The following is an 18,421-nucleotide window of genomic DNA, read 5'->3' as shown; positions in this document are numbered from 1 at the left end:
AAAATAAAACTTTGCCTAGGGTACATGAAAAGCTAGTTACGGCTCGCGAACGAGGTAGTAACGAAGCACCCCTGCGAGAGACGGACGAGTCACCGTACACGAAAAGCGCGCGACATTCAAACAGCAAGGTGGTGATCGCGACCAAAATCAATTCGCATTTTCCCTCGGGAGTACAAAACGCGAATAAATGGTAAAATCGGGTGTGTATTAAGTGGTTCGTTTGGAGAATAACTGCCACAACGAGATCACCGATCGGAGCTCATTCGAGGCTCGTGCTCCGGGTCGCGTTGTGCTCCGGACATTGCCGGCACGCCTGCGCGTTGCACCATGGTGACATTACGCTGCGCGCGCAGGACGTTCTCATTCAACCCTCGGATCTTCCTTTGCTCCGCGTAGTTTATTCGCTTCTCGTCCTGTGAGCTCTTCTTCGCGAGCTCGAGGGTGCTCGGTAAGATATTCCGATCGACGCGAAATTATCTTTTCCAAGTACTTCGGTACTCATCTAACAGTTTTTAATCGCGTTTATTGCTGTCCTTGTTAATTATTTCTCGCGATCAGCAGCATTTTAGTGGTAGATTCTCCCTTTGCATGACGTTGCAAGTTCTGAAGAAAGTGTTTGTATCTCTCGATTGTCATGCCTGTTTTTTTTTTAGCGAAAGCCTTGAAAAAAATGTGCCATTTAGTGATTCATATTGACTTTGCGGCTCGTTTGATCCGAAAGTAAATTGCCGCACAATCAACGCTCGATTAATGGATATTGCGTTTCATCGTCGTTTCCCTTCTCCACTTGCTTGCACAAATGCAAAATAATATAACGAAATGGCTCCTAAAGAAACATTTACGAAAAACAGTATAATGTTCATTTCCATCAATATAGATTAATTTTGATCTCGGTTTAAGTTATTCCTTACTTTTTTTTTAGTTTTAAGAGAATTACAACAAAATAAAGATTTAAAACAAAATCAAACCTACATTGATAGAAATGGATAAAATGTCTCTGTAGTTAAGAGTGCGATTGATTTTTCATGGTTTTTATAGCATTTATATTTTTATATCTATTGCGAGTGATATTAATTGTGAAATTACACATTTCCAGGTTACCAATTAGAACACATTAAGAAAGCTTCATTTGCATTAACAAGCTTTAAGTCGCATGATCACGTGTGTAGTTTGCATGTGTGATATTTCTTGAATCTGGAAAAAAGAACAGATATCATAAAAGACCAGAGTGAAGCAACCAGAGTGCTGACAAGTAGCTTTTAATTGACAGACAACTTCAGGATGACATCTAAAGTGCTGATGAAACTACCAACAGTACCCTTCCCACAAGTGAGTACATTTTCATTTTTTCATCAAATGTTAAATTACTACAAAAGAATTGTGTTTAATTTAATTAAAATATATCTATGCTTTTAGTCAATATTTTTAATTGTGAATTATTCTAGACATTGTGGAAAGTATACTAGAAAAATTCTTGTGCAGTTATAAAAAGACTCCACATAATCCTTATGGAAATTGGATTTCAGTGGAATTGGCTAAAAATTTGATATGTTGTACATTTTGTCATCCTGATGAAAAGGCTTCATTGTCACAACCCTCATAATTGACCGTTTGACCTCTACAAGGCCATCTCAAAAATGTCTAATGTCAATATCTTATTTTTAACGAGTTAGATGCAGCTTCATTTATTTAAGATTATAATTAATCTTATCAGATACTTGATGTACATACAAGAGCAATTATTCATACTTTGATTAGTTTAAATTGTCATTAAATAATTTTTAATATATTTATTAGATATATTTAGTTATAATATTCTTGCACGTTATTTGCTTCAGTTGCGTATTGATGTGATGCTTTTATTACTATAATCTGGAAGCTATTTTAGGCTATTAAAATATATATAACTAGAAGATGTGCAAGTGTGACAGACATAAACTATTGCTATCTCTATTTAACTTGATATATACTTGACGATACTCAAAGATACACAATTGACAATCGTGAATAGCTAACTGTTGGCAATCGTGCGATAAGCATGCGCCGAAGACATAGAAGAAAGAATAGTTTCTCTTTTTTCTCTCTCCCTCCCCTCACTCTCTCTCTCTCTCTCTCTCTCTTTCTCTCTCTTGCTATCTCTAGGAAATACTCTAAACTGTAGAATTGAAACTGCGCAACTTTTAGTATGATATATTTTTAATGTTTCACACTTTTTTTCACATTTTCCAAAACCACTTATTCTTCCATACAGTGACTGCTGTGCCTCAGTGAACTGCTTAATCACGTGGTCTACTATGAACGAGTACCATATTCCATTTTTTTATGAATATTTATCTCCCTTATTGTTTTTCCTCCAGTAATTGCTAGTGAACTACTTTTTTATGTTAAACACATGTTTCAATATATTTTGTCAATGTACATTGATAACTGAATTTATCAATTAATGTTTTGCTTTTAATTCAAAACAATGTTTTTAATTAAATTATGCTTTAAAGCTTAACAATTTAGAATATTTTTGTTTTATTAAAAACTCTTTAATTATATAATTGTTAATATTTTAGGCGCTTCTGTAACTTTATTTCAAGGTAAATCTTCTCTATTATTAGAACGGATAAATATTTTCAGTTGCTGTCTTCTATTTATTTTCTGTTTATTACATCTTAAATATTTCTTTATTTTTTGAATTTTTTTTACATATCATACACTTGACAGTGTATATTGAACTTTCCTGCATATATCCGTAAATATCTACAGTTTTATTATGCCGGTTCCGAGTGGTCTATTAGAAAAAAATTTTTCTGCGCAGAGTTACTAAAATTATTCATAGAAATAATTAAAAACATGTAAATAATAACGTAGGCATGTATCTCACTCGTCGAAAATGAGATATTGTGACATTAGATACTTTGGAGAGTGGCACCTCATAGAGGTCAAATGGTCAATTATTGAAGGTTGTGACCATGCATGAAAACTTCATCAGGATGACAAGATGTACAACATCAAGTTTTTAATCAATTCCACCGAAATTCAATTTCCATAATGATTGTACTGGGTCCTTTATATATAGGGTGTACCAGTAGAATCCGGACAAATCCATTGTGAGTTTTCAGAATCATTTATTTTAATAAAAAATAACAATCGTATGAAAAATATTTTTATATTTATAGGGCATCTCTAAAAAACAATTTTATTCTATATAGCTCTCCCTTCTACTTCGATGACTGCTTCAATTTTGGGCCGGAAGCGCGCGCATGCCTTTGTCAAAAATTCCTTCACCATACTTGCAAACGATGCCTCAATAGCGATTTTCAGCGATACAACGTTAGAATGTCGAGTCTTGTTGGAGTGTCCTTCAAACACGCTGCAAACGAAATAATCCAGCGAATAAAGTCCAGGCTGTTAGCAGGCCAAAATTCCTTACTCCGACACATGCTCATATTTTCGAAGAGCCGATTCTGCATTAAGTAACCGTCTAAGAATTTTCTTCGGAAGCCGTATAGCGATGAATAGTGTCGTAAACCGTCGATTTCGGGTAATCGGAGAACTTTATTATTTTGGATACAGTACGTCCAGCGCAAAGATTTACAACAAGCACGGCTCTCTGGTTATATTCTGGACGTTGCTTAACCAGCTCGGCCATGACAAAGTTATGTTTTTGTTCCCAATGGATGAAGCTTACTTCAATTTAGTTGCCGGTTCACAAGTTATTATATGGCGAAAATTTTTATTTGAAAATTGTCTGGATTCTACTGGTGCACCCTGTATACACACAAACACACGCGCGCGCGCGCGCGCGCGTGTGTGTGTGTGTGTGTGTGTGTGTGTGTATATATATATATAGGCTTATTCTTTTTTTCCACATTCTAGAACCAAACTTTTTCTACAGTTCAGTTTTTTTTTTCTTCTTTTTTAGAACAAAAAAGTGAAAAGATAAACTACATAAGAAGTTTGATTCTAAAGTGTGAAAGAAACACTTCATATTGTAAAATTCATCAATGAGGTTATTCTTTGATCACTTCTTTGAAAAAAAGAAGAGAGGTTCCAAGTTTTAATTGCAAATTTTGTATACTCTTATAGGGGAAAAAAGCACCACCTGACTTGGTTTCCTTGACAGAAAGAAATGATGGATTTGCTCATGTTAGGCATCAAAGTCTAAACATAGATAGAGTGATGCAACTGGAGCAAAATATGAAGTTTTTACAGGAACAACATCAGACAACATTAGTTGCCTTACATCAGGAAATAGAATGCTTGCGTCAAAGAAATAGAGGTAATGGAGATACCGAAGATAAACAAAATAATATAAACACTTGGAAAATATTAGAGTTGTGCCATATATTTCAAGATTATTACGTTTACATAGGTTTTTTTATATAAATAATACTTGATTCTTACACAAATCTTTGTCATGTAGAGAATAGAAATATATAAAACTATTATAGATTAGATAATACAAAGCACAATATATAAAAAAACAATTAAGTTTTAAAATTGTTAATATATCTGACTTTAATGTATTAATAATAAAAATATATAATTTTAAAAATTGAAAAGTTAAAGAAAATATCTATATTAAATTTTCATTATATATTAGGTTCAAATAAAAGTCCATCAATTTATTTTCTATTTAATTTTATGCAAAGATCTACAAAAATACAAAATAAATTTTTTTTGTTACCGGGTGTGAGAGAGAGAGAGAGAGAGAGAGAGTGCCTAAATACAAAATGAATGTTTTAGAATATGTTATGTTATGTTAAATGCCTTTCAATTATAATTTATTTATTAATTGTAAAATGACATAAAAAACATATAATTATAATATACAGAAATATTATTAAGAGGCGCGGTCGTGTCTCGTGCTTATAAAAAAAAAAAATTTGAATGAACGAAAAGCAAAAAGAGACAAGCGCCTCTTTTACTGTTACTCTTCAAACTGATTTCACACGCCAATTTAATTTACACATGAAATTTTCAAATTATTTCTCTCATACTAAAGCTTCTAGTCTCATTCTGAAAGCACAGTATTGTCCTTTGTTGTAAGTTGAGTTGGCGCCATGCTTATTTTATGCTATTTTTTAAATACAATTTATACGTACAAAGTCTCAAACTTTTAGGTACAGCAAATGTTGGCTAACATAATTATATTTTTGTAATTTTTTTTTCTTTTTTATATTAAATTGTAACCTGCGAACTTTGTTATAGTCTGTACTTTAATTTTGTAAGAGGATTTTTCAATCAGTGTCAGCATTAAAAAGATCTGTTGATCCCAAAATATTCGCACATACAGACGACTCCAGCATTGCTTTAACTATATCTAATTGTGCTCAAACTAAACAAAATATTTGCAAATAAAATTGCAACAAAATATATTTCATTTATGACCTGTTCTTTTCAATTAAACTCCTTGCAGAGTTTATCCTTCCTTTTTTTTAAGTTGGAGAAAAAGAGAAAAGATTCAAGATGTTCAGAAAAGAATAGATTCTTTATTAAAGTTTATTAAAAAACTATTTTGGCTATTATGTCCACTATTTCTAACAAAATATAAATCTTCTGTGATCCATAGGTTATAGTTTACATAGATGACGTTTTATAATTTACGTGTACTATAAACTATAAACTATTTATATTTTCTAACTATTTATATTTTAAACTATTTATATTTATATTTATATTTTTTAACTATTTATATTTATATTTATATTTTACGTAAACATACAACTCTATAAAAATATACTACTTATTTTATTAATAAAAAGTTTGCTCATCATTATTTTCAATATGGATTTTTTATCCTTATTTGGAATAAGGTCATACAATGCTTGAATAGTCATTAATGGAATGCTGTATTATTTTTCTAACAGAATATCTTTTAATTGATTATGTAAATTATATGTTGAGGAAATTCACTTTTTACTAGTTCCCAAAATTATTCTTTGTCAAAACTTTAATTAGCTAATATAACTAATTGTAAGCGCCTTGACTTTTAAATATTATTAAATCATTGTGAGAGTAGTTTTAAAGGACAGAGTGAGAAACAGATTTTTCCCTATATATGGAGTAAAGTCATATTATTAAAAGATCTCTTGATAATATGACTTTACTCCATACACACAAACAGTTTAAAATCTGTATTTAAGACAAAAATGATAGATTAATTTTTTATTAATAAAAAAGTAGTTTCTTAAGCGTTTACATTATTTTGTTCATCCCTTGTGCTTAATAATAATTACATTGATTTCTTCAAGTACCTTACTTCTAATTTGTTTTGTAAACCTTCGTAGATCTGCAATTTCAATTAGTATTTTCCAAAAGAGCTCATTATGGTGCGGCTAGTAGTCCTTCTTCGCCCGAAGAAAATGGAAATGGGTTTGCGAAATCAAAGGTATTTAATGCAATACCATTATGAGCATTTGATAATACTTACATTTGATACTACTTTTGATATCACTTTTCGCTCAAAGAATGTCTTGAACATAGAGATAAAAAATTAAATTCTGATTTGAATTTACAGGGTAGCCCAATATGTGTTAATGTAACACCTCTGCAAGTAGAGCTTCTGGAGAAAGACTTACAAGACATTAAGGTGTCATTACAAGAGGCAAAAACACATAATCAGTACTTGTCAAACATTATAGAGCAACAAAAAAAGTTAGTTGTTTTATACAAAGATATAGCATATGGGTTGCGTAATAGTAGATTAACATTTTTTACCTTTATTCTGTAGAAAGTTGGATACAACGGAAGATCAGAAGAATAAAATTGAAGTGGCAGATGTGGGAGTTCAAGTCGGAGATCCCGTACAAGCGAGCTTGGTTGTACTTTTGGAGGAATCATATGCAATGGTGAAACGATTACACAAGGAGAATATGGATCAAAAGAAGGAAATAGCCTCATTAAGAGCGGTTTCTTCGGCGAATAACGCTGGTACCAGCAGAGGGGGACGCTCCCGTGATGGTAATAATGCCCACTACAATCGTGGTTCACCCACAACGCAAGAACAGAATTCTCGTAAATTTCCACCGTTACCAATACCTAGTTATTGGCATCGTCGATCACCGAGGTACAGCTTACAGAATTCTATCATCTATAAACTTGAATTTATTGTAAAAAGACATCTTTGAAAAGTCTAAAACGGTTCCTAAATTCAATAATATTATACAGTATTCAGAGACCTTTGGCTTTTTTGGATGTTGAGAACCTCATCTAAGTGGGAGGGTGGTTTCAATAACATTCAAACATTTTATCTTTTTTTGTTGTGTGTGTTATAATCTACAGCATGGGCATCCTAATTAAATACTGTTTTTGGATAAATCACTTAAAATTTCTTAAAATTTGTCAAAAATTAAAATATTTTTTGTAAATACTCCGAATTCTGAGTGTAGAATTTTACACTCACTGGAGCTGTGGGTATGGTAAGCTCCATACCTTCCATAAAGAAGTCTCCATTCTTAACAATATTTCTCTAAAGAGTATAAAACAAATTCAGTGTAGCTTTCAAATGATCACTAATATTATGCAAATATTGTGCAATAATGAACATCAGGAGCCGTTTAAGGCTCTTGAGTACTCACCGCGGCCATATTGAAGTCGTGACGTCAGAAGCGAGAAATTACGTGAAATGACACGTAATTTTGTCGAACATGCCATTTGTAAACAAAGCCAATTTGGATAAAACAAACTAAGCAGATGGCTTTAAAACACTTCTAAATATCGGTCACGACAATTCTTTTTCTGCCTAGCAGTCAGTAAATAGTTGTAAAAAGTACATAAAGTGACCTATTCAGACAGAAAAACACACGGATAGCTATTCAAAGGAGTAAAAAATGTACTTTTATATATAAAATTCAAAGAAATTTTACTCGCGGTCCATTTTTACGAATTTGGTAAATACGAGACAAGTCATATTTTTACACTGAAACACATAATAACAAAATAACATGCATGACATCTCATCGTTAATCTGTCACGTTTTACGTGTATTAGTTTTAATTTTGTCCGCGACGGAATGTCGCTACTGTCAATGCGGAGTTCTCGGCTGAAGAGTCAGGGGCCGTATTCTGTAACTTTTAACGATAGCTAGAGATATCGTTACGTATCGTTACGCAGCTTTTCTACCATGTATAATATGTGCGCAACGACGCTGTAACGATACCGAATTGTCGTTATAAAGTTAGAGAATAAGCCTACAGTGCTGGGATTCTCTAACTCGTTATGACAATTCGGTATTGTTACAGTGTCGTTGCGCAGATATTATACATGATAGAAAAATTGCGCAACGCAGTTTTTTGTCGTTATAGACACATAACGACAACATAACGAGTTAAAGAATCGTACTACTGGAGCCTTAAGTAGGTATTATGAAAGCAAAAGATTAGAATCAACGTATGAATTATTGTTAATATAGTAGTGCAGATTGAGTGTTTTAATATTATTATAAAAGGAAGGAACGCAGAAAATGAACAACACGTGTATGTGGTTTAGCTAACTCAAAAAAAAGAAAGCGTTTTTTTATTCTTTTACCAACATAAAAATTCTTATGTGTGCCAACGTATACACAATATTAAATTCCTTTTCCTAACAATTATTATAGATACAGCACGAATCGACATGAGAAGCAAGATCATCAAGCGGATTCGGAGTCGACTGTTTTACCACAACTTCAGAACGGCAGTGTGAAGTCAGCGGAAGCGGTCAGTTTTGAATCACCGTCTTATCGATCGCGCGAATATCGCAATTACGGCCGCGATGGCAGTAATCGCAAGTATAGAGGTCAAGCGTCACGAAGAGACAACAATCATTATTATCATTCTCGCGATTTCAAAGATAGAAATTCCAAGGATCGTTCAAGAGACATGAATGACACTGGTGAAGGATCGAAAGATGGGGATAATCCTCGGAGACAGTAGATCATGAAATATAAATCGCGATACGTAAAAATATGATCTGATGAACTTTATTCCTTTGGAGCGCATAAGAATTTCGATACTAATATTATAGCGGGATTCTGTAATTCTTGATGATATATCATTACAGTATTGTTGTGTAGCTTTTTTATCATATACAATATCTGCGTAACAACAATATAATTATATTGATACTGTCGTTAAGAGTTACAGAATCCCGGTGCAGCTATAAGACTTATATCGATAAGGAGTGATCAATGTTTTCTTCACTGGTGCTGATCAATCACGACAGTCTCGTGCATATATATAGCATGCAATAGGATAGCGACGATGAATGAACTATACGATTTTCGATGGAACAGTATAGTCTGTATGCTAATTTTATTTATAGGCTGCCATAAGAGAATATAGGAATTTGCGCTTTGTAGATTGATGATGATAAGCAGAGCGGAAAGACTTTTTGCTAGACGAGAAGACTTTTTCTTCCTGTAAAAAGAGTGAGAAGAGACACAACCAAGAGCTAACTATAAGTGTTAGCTTTTTGGCTGATGCTCATACTTCACAGACTTGAGCTTAATATGCGTGCAATAATCCAATGTGCTATCGATGCATGTGTGTGTACGTGTATTAAACTTTTAATCGATAATGAAGCATTAAAGAGTCGCTTCTCTAAGAGTCAAATCTAGTCATTTTCATGTATTCTATTGAAACGATAAATCGTTGAACGATTTAACATTATATACATATAAATATATAAATATACAAATATATATACATATACATATGTATATGTACTTAATTTTTTATTGGTTTATTTATGTATCTACATTTAATCTACGTTAGTGTATTTTGTTATGTATATACAATGCTTTATGCTTCATCAAATTCAAAACATTTAATTTTATTTCAATCTTGGAGTAAAATCACAATATGATTTTTGTATTATAAAAATAGTTTATTACATTTAGTTAATTATCTTTTTTTTTTTCTATTGGCTGTAAAATATTTAAAAATTATGGACTTGTCTGATATTATTAGCTTGATGTTAGCTAAGAATTTTTGTGATTTCTATTTGTAACCGAATTTTGATTTTTAAAAATATGCAGAATATAATAATATTGAATTTATTTTAAGACGATTCGCAGGTATTCTGCGAATTAACGTGGAAAAAATTTCTCACATTAATCGGATTATAATACAGGAATATACTTTATAATTACATAAAATCTTGTACGCTTATGAATGGATGAATTATTAAAATAATAATATATCATAACAATTATGTGTGTAATCTATTTTTTTAACAAAACCAGTCTTCCCATAAAATTTAGTTTATAAGATTATATGTAAGAATTGCGATGCGTCATACGTAGGACAAACGGGCCGAAAATTGAAAACAAGAATCACTGAACATCGTAACCATATTAAGTGAAATACCAACAGTCACTCCGTAATCACCGAACACAGACTCAATTTTAACCATGACTTTGATTGGGAGAACATAAAAATCCTAGACAATGAGCGTTTTTTGGGCAGGCAGCTAACATCAAAAATGTTGTTACACATACAATCACAAAATAACAGCCTTAATTTGCAAACAGATACTGATTGTTTACATCATGCATATCTCTCATTACTTAACAAATTGTAACAGAATTAATAATTTATAATATTAGACTCTTGTTATTTATTTATTTTTATTCAATATGACAAGCTGTGAACGACTCTTTTATTTTCTTATGTTATCTTATAGCCCGTATTTATGTATTTATTTTGATCTGTATATATTCTCGACTGCTTGTCTTTGCGTGCAAAGTTGAAACAAGACTTTTGAAACCAAACACACAGTCAGTATACATTCTGATTTGTGATAGTGAGCACGTTCCGTCGTTGAGTGTATACTGTGACAAGAGGATCGTAATTATTCTTACAAGACGAAATCTTATCCAAAGCTTCAGTTGTCATCATCAGTCAAAAATGAGTGAGTCAAGTAAATATAACCAATTTAAATATTATCTTTGTTAAAAAAACGTTCGATTATTGGATAAAGAAGTGTTATTTCTTTTGACGCGGTCACGGGGAAGATGCCACTGCGGATTTGGCAAACCGCCGGTGACGTCCTCCCGTTTTTTGCTGACTAATGATGAGATTCTGTATTATAATGCATACCCGTACAGCAAATAATATTGCAACAATATTGCAACAATGTTAAGATATTGCAGTAATATTACAGCGATATTGTAATATTGCAGTGATAATGCAAAAATATTCAAACGCGATATACGACACGGTAATATTGCTATGACATTGCAGCAATATTGTTATATAATATTTCACATTGCAATATTGCAGAAATATTAGAATGCGATATATCACATTATAATATTGCTATAACATTGCAGCAATATTGCAATATGATATTTCACATTACAATATTGCAGTAATATTGTAGAAATATTAGAATATGATATATCACATTATAATATTGCTAGGACATTGCAGCAATATTACAATATGATGTATCATATTACAATATTGCAGTGATATTGCAGAAATATTGGAATGCGATATATCGCATCCCTAATAGCAATTTTCTGCAAGACTGCTGTAAATCTTGCAGCAGATTCTTGAAAGATTTTGCCAACAGGACGTTATGATCTGCTTCCTCATTCTGTTCAGTTCTTCTGAAAGATTCTGCAGTCAAATTTTTGCAAGAAATTTGTACATTTATCTGCTGCAAGATTTGTAAAATTCTTTCGCCAGAATATTAGTATAGTTTTAAAATAAATTAAAAGAAGATTAAATTTGAATTAAATATTTAATTTATGTACAAGATTAACCCTTAAAAACATAAGTGGGTCTGAGAGACCCCATATGAAGTTTTGAACGCTTGCTATGTGAAGACGGAATAAGATAGGAGGTTCGGACCAAAACGTAAAAAAAGTTTGAAATCTCTTTTGATTGATATAATTAAGGAGTAACACTACCTTTGAGGCCCTAAAATGATACCTAAGTTTGGGAATTTATTGTCGGCAAATAAATAACTTTATATAAAAAAAGCTCAGAGGGCTTTATTGTACATATATTGACGAGTAAAAAAATATTTTTTAATTTTCTTTCATGCACAAAATGGCGGCGTACTGGCCTATTTACAAAATCGTCTTTTCTTAAAGATGAATTTTTGCGTGCAAGTTTTCTGTGACATGTTGGAACCAAACAAAAAAAGTCTTCATTATCTACATATTCAAAACTAAGGAAGTACGTAGGAATTTTTAAAAATATTAATTTTTATCAATGACAGCTATTTATAGAAAAAAGTGGATTTTTCACCTAAAAATTTGTTTAAAAAATGCTGATTACAAAAAGAGTTTTTAACATTTCGCAAAAAGCCTACGTACTTCCCTGTAGAATAGTTACAAAAAGATTGTGTTAAAATTTCAAGTCAATCGGATAAAAATTGTAAGAGTAACCTTGCACACAAATTTGAAAAACTGTGTTTTGAGAAAAACGCGTTTAAAGTTTTGGTAACTGATTTTTTGTGTATAAAGTTGAAAATTTTTAATTTATCTCTAATCTGCAATTCCTGACCCATAAAGCGGTTCTTCCACAAGTTCAGCAGCTTCGTTATATTCCTTTTTTGTTGCTAATAATGATATTCTGGTCTCTTTTGCTTCTTGGGTGAGACTGCGCTCGGCAAGTACGACGCGCCGCGCATCCAATTTTTGGCAATAATAATGACAAGTAGTGCCCACCATGAGGTTTTAGACTTACAAAATTTTCATTAGACTGTTAGAGTTATCATTATAATAACAAACAGCCAAATTTGTTACATAAACACAGAAAAACTAATGGCGTCGCATAAACACAGAAACAGACGCTTTCAAAACTATTTACTGATATAGTACAAGTAATAACATCTATATTGTGTTAGTCAAAGGTCTATTTTCGGTATATAAAAGGCCCAAATAACTACGAAGCATAGAGAAGACGGGGCTGCTCCAAATCGCTTGCAGCAATTTGTATTGTATCAGAATTATAATTAAATATATGTAGGATTTGTTTTTTATTGCTGCATTGGACTGCATTAGCTTTTTCTTTTTGCTTTCATCAAATTTTAAACATATACCTAAATATTATTTTTAACGGAGAATGTGCACTACTTCAGCAATAAAAAGCCTATAATACATATGACAGGTACTCTGAATCATAAAGATCAACTTAAAATTATACATTGTTTTTAAATAATCAATCACATATTTAATCCCTAATGAATAAAAAAAAATAAAAAAATTTCTTTGATATATAATAATTAAATGTTAATTTCACAATTTCAAACATATAAAGATTTAGAGCCGCTGCTCATATAAAAAATAGGCTGCGTTTAGCGGAAAATACAGCTTTGCAATTGTGGTAAAATTCTTTAATATAAATGGTTATATATTCAGACAGGAAAAGTAAGGACAAATATTGTATCAAAGAATTTTACAACGGTATCAATTAATAGACAAAATAGATTTATGAATGAAAAAACCTCAATCTACATCCCAATGAGCAGACAATATTTTTTAAATGTTTTTAAAATGTTTTTTAATAAAAATTTTTTCATATTTAATTTAATTATTATATTATTGACATTAATTATTGTAGTATTGATATATTTTCTAATTGCATTCTTATTTAAACAAATAATAATAGAAAAGTTATTACAAATGCTAATCCGCATTTGTAAAAATCAGTAGAAAAACTAATAATTTTATATATATTTATATAAATAATATGGTTTAATTATATATAATTTATCTTTTCGATAATATATACTTATACTTAATCTATCAGTTATATACACATATTAGCATAAAGTGTTCACAGATCATCATGAAAGATCCAGTTCGCAGCAATCACGGAAGTCAAGCAACGTTCATTAGAGTCGCGACTTGGATGGATAACCGTTTGGAAATTTCCGAGAAAAAATGTCCGATTTTTTTGGCGAAAAATGTTTTTTAAAATGTTATTAAAATATTGTTATGCTCATTGGAATTATGTGGTGTAATAATATAATATATTTATGCGTATATTCCTTAAATATCGAATCCTAAAATGGTTTTGAAATGCGTATGTATATCCCGAGGATTGCAAATGGACATCTTTAGGATTCCCGATGGGATGTCCAGAGGATGTGCATAGGCAAGAATTAGGCGCTCATTTGCTAGTCCACGGGACGTCCCGTAACTATAACAGATAATCCCCAGGATATCCCGCTCGTCCCGACGGTCGTCCTTAGGACGTCCCGTGGACGTCCCTGTGCTATTAGGGATCCCCACACATGCAATTTCACCGATGCTTTACTGTATGCGAATCGATTATGCATACGTTTTTGGAATCCAGATTTAAAAGGAGGATTCATACAGATAACACTGGAGAAATCGTGGTCAATATTGGTTTTCACTCACTGCAGTAAGTCATTGACGTGTTTTCTCTTCAAAAAGGTTTCAGCTTTGTGTATCGCCAGCCGTAATTGACATCATGTAATTGCCATTTAATAAGTTTAGGCTTACTTTTATACCCTTTTTTGATAGAAGTTGCTTAACCTGCCGTAAAGAATATCCAGGATTCTTCTCAAATATCTTCAATATCACTTTGTTCTGTTTTCATCGCTGAGCATTTGTAACTACGTTCTGGCAAGTCATCGATATTTTTTGTTTCGTTATAGCGTTACATCCAATTTATAATAAATGCCTCTGATTTGCCCATATAACGATCAACAGTTGCATAGGCCATTTTCGTTCTTTGAGTGAGTATATAAAAACACCGCTTTGAAACGACTGGCATACGCAACTTATTGTCTTTATTTCGCTCTGTCATACAAATAACAAATTATCGATGTAACTTCAAAGCATTGTTGATAAAGGTTCGAAAAAGCGGAATAACCAAGATTTAAATCTATGCATAAATTTATGAATGAACCCACCAAACACAACGTTACATGTAACGTAAATGTTAGTTGTAATTTCCTACTCAACAATGTAACTGTTATATAACGAGTGTGTTATATAACATACATTGTTGAGTGGGAAATTACAACTAACATTTACGTTACATGTAACGTGGTGTTTGCTGGGAAATAACGAACCATACGTTTTTGGATGGAACTAATTGTAAACTACTTTGTTAGATATTATTAATATATCTTTTTTATCTCACACACGCGTTATAGGAAAGAAAATAGAAGAATCTTTTTTTTTCAGAAAAAGTTTATTATAAAATATACCTTAATTAAGTACATATTCAACACTACATGCGTGAACAATCTCTGTAACAACTACAGACGCGGTCGAGAATTGCTAATATAAAGAGAATTGTGAACTCTACAAGAGTACCCTGCAAATGGGAAAAGGCTGAGGGCAGCCCGCACAGTGGGAATAAAAGTTATGTTCTAATTAAAATTACAAAAGCGATGTTACCCGCGTATAAAGGAACGACGCTGGACGTTACATTTGAGCGCTGCAGTATTTACATTTCTACAGCGTACAAGAATTTGAAGACAAAGCACATTCAATATCGTAATAGTGAAATATCAAGAAAAATTACGATAAAGTTATGTTTGCACAACGTTTCAATGTGCCATCGTCATATTCCTGTGAGAGTCTTAATGTTTACATCACAACCACAAACATAAAATTACACGAGTAAAACAAAATCGCGACGATCAAAAGCGACGCGACTGAACGCATATTGATCGATTATCAGTCCATTAACAAATTATAAGTAGTTTCGTCGATAATAAACGTAAATGTAATAATTGTATATAGGTGTATGATTTAATCTTGACTGTATTATACATGATTACAGGGCCTGTATACGCAGATGGTCTTTATTAAAGAAAAAAAGAACTTATCTTTTATAACACTCAAAAACCAATAAGCAGGAGAAGCACTTAAGACATGATTTAAGATATTTGAAGCTAAGCAAGATTTAGCAAGAGAAGAAAAATATTCTCCAAGATAAATTTATGCGCCTCACCCTGTATAATCGACGTTTTCGTCGATACAATCTCCATATGTATGTCGTTCAACGATTTATAATTTCGATCAAAGTGGCCCCGAAATGTCAGTCTTTCCGTTTGAATTTTGTTAATTTTATTACAAGTAATTGAGCATGTGATTGCTGTCCAACATGACTTATTGAAACTTACTACTTAATTCTATTGTTTTGCTAAATATGATTTACATACGGCAATCCAAGAAACGTTTCGTTCAATTAAAATGCAACACAGCATAAATATCGCGTATTTATTAGGATAACATATTGTACAATTTAATAAATATTCTGATAACGCATTAGAAGAAGCACAGTATATAAAACTTGCATAACAAGAGATCATATTTCTATTATTAATCTAATAATTCTGTGCAAGTTAAATTGAACAAAACGCTTCGTAATATTTCGATTAATATTTCTCATTTTCTGTAAAAACACCGCAAGTCTTATGCTACTTGTTTTATGATAGTCTATACATATACATAATTATTGTTAAATGCTAGAAACTCATTAAACTTGTCATTAACAAGAAATAAATTTTAAAACTGACCTAGGGCATTTGATTATTGAATTGTGAATGGCTAGTATTAATAACATCTCTCTCTCTCTCTCTCTCTCTCTCTCTCTCTCTCTGTCATTTATATTTCACTTTATTGTGATTTGTCTACTTACAATTGAACATTTACACGCGTCCGCTTGGTTAATCTTATATAAAAAGAAAGAAGAGCAATAAATTGCATAGTTAACAAATAAATAGGAACCAGCCTATACGTCACACTTAAGATACTAATGGATAAAAGTGCGAATGACAATAACATGGTATCCGAAACGCAGTCTTGAGGAAACATTGACTGAGAGAATACTTTTTTACTTTTTTTAAATTAACAATAAATTTTAACGCCTCTATTCAATTGCGAAGGTTAATAATCGCTACACCATCATTCTCCTTTTCTTACCATACGTTATTTTTATCACATTCGCAGTTTCCATCACAAGGGTGTCTAGAATAGCTAGTGTAAGTCCGTTCTTCACAGACAGTTCGTCGTGATGAAATTTGGTCCATTCATCCTCCTCGGCCTGAGCCTCTCTCGCTAGCAACTCGTCAACCCTATCTCTGCGCTTCCTGCTCCAACGCATCACCATGTTTTCTCGCTGTAGTTTCGTCTTGAAACCAAACAAAGTGGCGACTTCCTTGTTAACATACTCGATGAGCTCCTCAACGTTCTTCGGGATCTTCATCGTGGGCTTGGTTTTCACATTCGGCTTCGTCCAACTTGGGCCGGGGTTCTCATATTCCGTTCGATAGACTTCGACGATGATCTCCTTACAGAGATCAAAAAGAAAAGTGTTGTAGATCCGCCTGTCCCTTTTCTCATTCTCATCTTTGGCTAACTCGTAGATCTCGGGAGGCGCTTCCAAATTCGCAATATCCTCGCCGGCTAGTTTAGCATCATATATCAAAGTTGTGGATTTCTCGGTGAACGACGTCAATTCCTCAACGTTTGACGGGATTACGGCGGTGACCAATGAAGGCGAACCGAGCGAAGTTGATAACCGGCCATCTCCAGGTGGGGTGTAAGGAGGCGGTGGCTTATTCGGTATTTCTCGAACATAGTAAGACACTTCCTCCGCTTCCAATTTTTTAATCTTAAAAATAGTTAAACACGTACTCAGATGTCTACGTTACTACTACTTTAATGTCTACGTTAGTAACAATTTGCGACTATATCGCTCATTTGTCACAATAATAACATAATTAAAAAATTATTATTTTCAAGTTATTTGGAAAAAAAGGAGAATATTGAAAGTTTAATAAACTAAAATAAAGAGCTAATAAAGCTCCTATTTTACTTTACAAGTAGATCAAATTGTTATATCAAAATTGTATTTAAAAATTATCAAAAAGTTTTGATAATTTAAAACAGTCAAACTAGAAAACTTTTTTGAGTTATGTTTTTGTAATAAATGAGTGATATATGAAATACGTACCTCCAATTCAATCTGCAACTGTTCGAGTCGAAGCAGCTTGGCTTCCAGTTCGGCAAGCTCCTGGCCAGGTTGTCCTAGTGAAGCTGAACGAAGTGAAAAATGTAAATATCAATAAATACAACAGTCAAGTAGAGTGACAAATTTTATCGGGAAAAGCAACACGAGCCTTCACATTACATTAGGGGTTCACAATTTATACACTTGAATTGAGAGTGCTCTAAGGAAAGGGACGAATGAAAGAATATAGAAAAATATATCATACATACATACATACACTTGACACAAAATTAAAGCATTACCTATTCTGACTCCCAAAAATAGACAAAATTCAAGAGAGTATAACTCAAAAATGATCAGAAAAAAATGTTCAAAAAAAGATTTTAAAGCTTCTAGTTTCGAGATAAATAATTCATTAAATGGTTTACAGATTGTTTATAAAGTTATGCGGATTCAAATGAGGATGCGTCAAATCTCAAAATATTTTACAAACT

At 32.3% G+C, this 18,421-nt stretch overlaps 2 protein-coding genes across 9 annotated transcripts in view; one reads left to right on the top strand and one right to left on the bottom strand.

The window, feature by feature from the left end:
• The first annotated feature begins 320 nt into the window (after window positions 1-320).
• Window positions 321-10,185, top strand: LOC105206390. 4 transcript variants are annotated; one of them, XM_011175892.2, is made up of 7 exons: window positions 321-448; window positions 1,097-1,329; window positions 4,078-4,270; window positions 6,282-6,382; window positions 6,512-6,648; window positions 6,725-7,060; window positions 8,591-10,185. In XM_011175892.2, exons 2-7 carry the CDS (start codon window positions 1,282-1,284, stop codon window positions 8,904-8,906), a joined length of 1,131 nt encoding a protein of 376 aa, XP_011174194.1. In that variant the 5' UTR covers window positions 321-448; window positions 1,097-1,281; the 3' UTR covers window positions 8,907-10,185. The 4 variants fall into 4 exon arrangements, with proteins under 4 accessions (XP_011174194.1, XP_011174198.1, XP_039302169.1 ...); XM_011175896.3 differs by having other exon boundaries at window positions 445-614; XM_039446235.1 differs by lacking the exons at window positions 321-448; window positions 1,097-1,329 and adding exons at window positions 2,532-3,098; window positions 3,201-3,398.
• A 4,951-nt stretch (window positions 10,186-15,136) lies between these two features.
• Window positions 15,137-18,421, bottom strand: part of LOC105206403 (centrosome-associated protein 350) — a 31,958-nt gene continuing 28,673 nt past the window's right edge. For 4 of the 5 annotated variants that reach the window (XM_039446203.1, XM_026131457.2, XM_026131456.2 and 1 more), the window contains 2 exons: window positions 17,931-18,013; window positions 15,137-17,588 (listed from right to left, as the gene is read on the bottom strand). In XM_039446203.1, the coding sequence (XP_039302137.1) occupies window positions 16,872-17,588; window positions 17,931-18,013 (800 nt within the window). In that variant the 3' untranslated portion in view covers window positions 15,137-16,871. Of the gene's footprint in view, window positions 17,589-17,930; window positions 18,014-18,421 lie in introns of those variants that run through there. The other variant, XM_039446211.1, reaches the window with a different exon arrangement.

This window comes from Solenopsis invicta, chromosome 1, assembly GCF_016802725.1.
Source record: "Solenopsis invicta isolate M01_SB chromosome 1, UNIL_Sinv_3.0, whole genome shotgun sequence".
Taxonomy (NCBI): domain Eukaryota; kingdom Metazoa; phylum Arthropoda; class Insecta; order Hymenoptera; family Formicidae; genus Solenopsis; species Solenopsis invicta.
This window is presented reverse-complemented; position numbering and strand designations above follow the sequence as displayed.

Bases quoted from the DNA above. Each gene is read 5' to 3' on its own strand.
- LOC105206390 (XM_011175892.2), top strand. From the start codon at position 1,282: ATGACATCTAAAGTGCTGATGAAACTACCAACAGTACCCTTCCCACAA. The intron at 6,383-6,511 runs GTATTTAATGCA...TTGAATTTACAG, and splicing joins ATGGGTTTGCGAAATCAAAG to GGTAGCCCAATATGTGTTAA. The intron at 7,061-8,590 runs GTACAGCTTACA...CAATTATTATAG, and splicing joins TGGCATCGTCGATCACCGAG to ATACAGCACGAATCGACATG.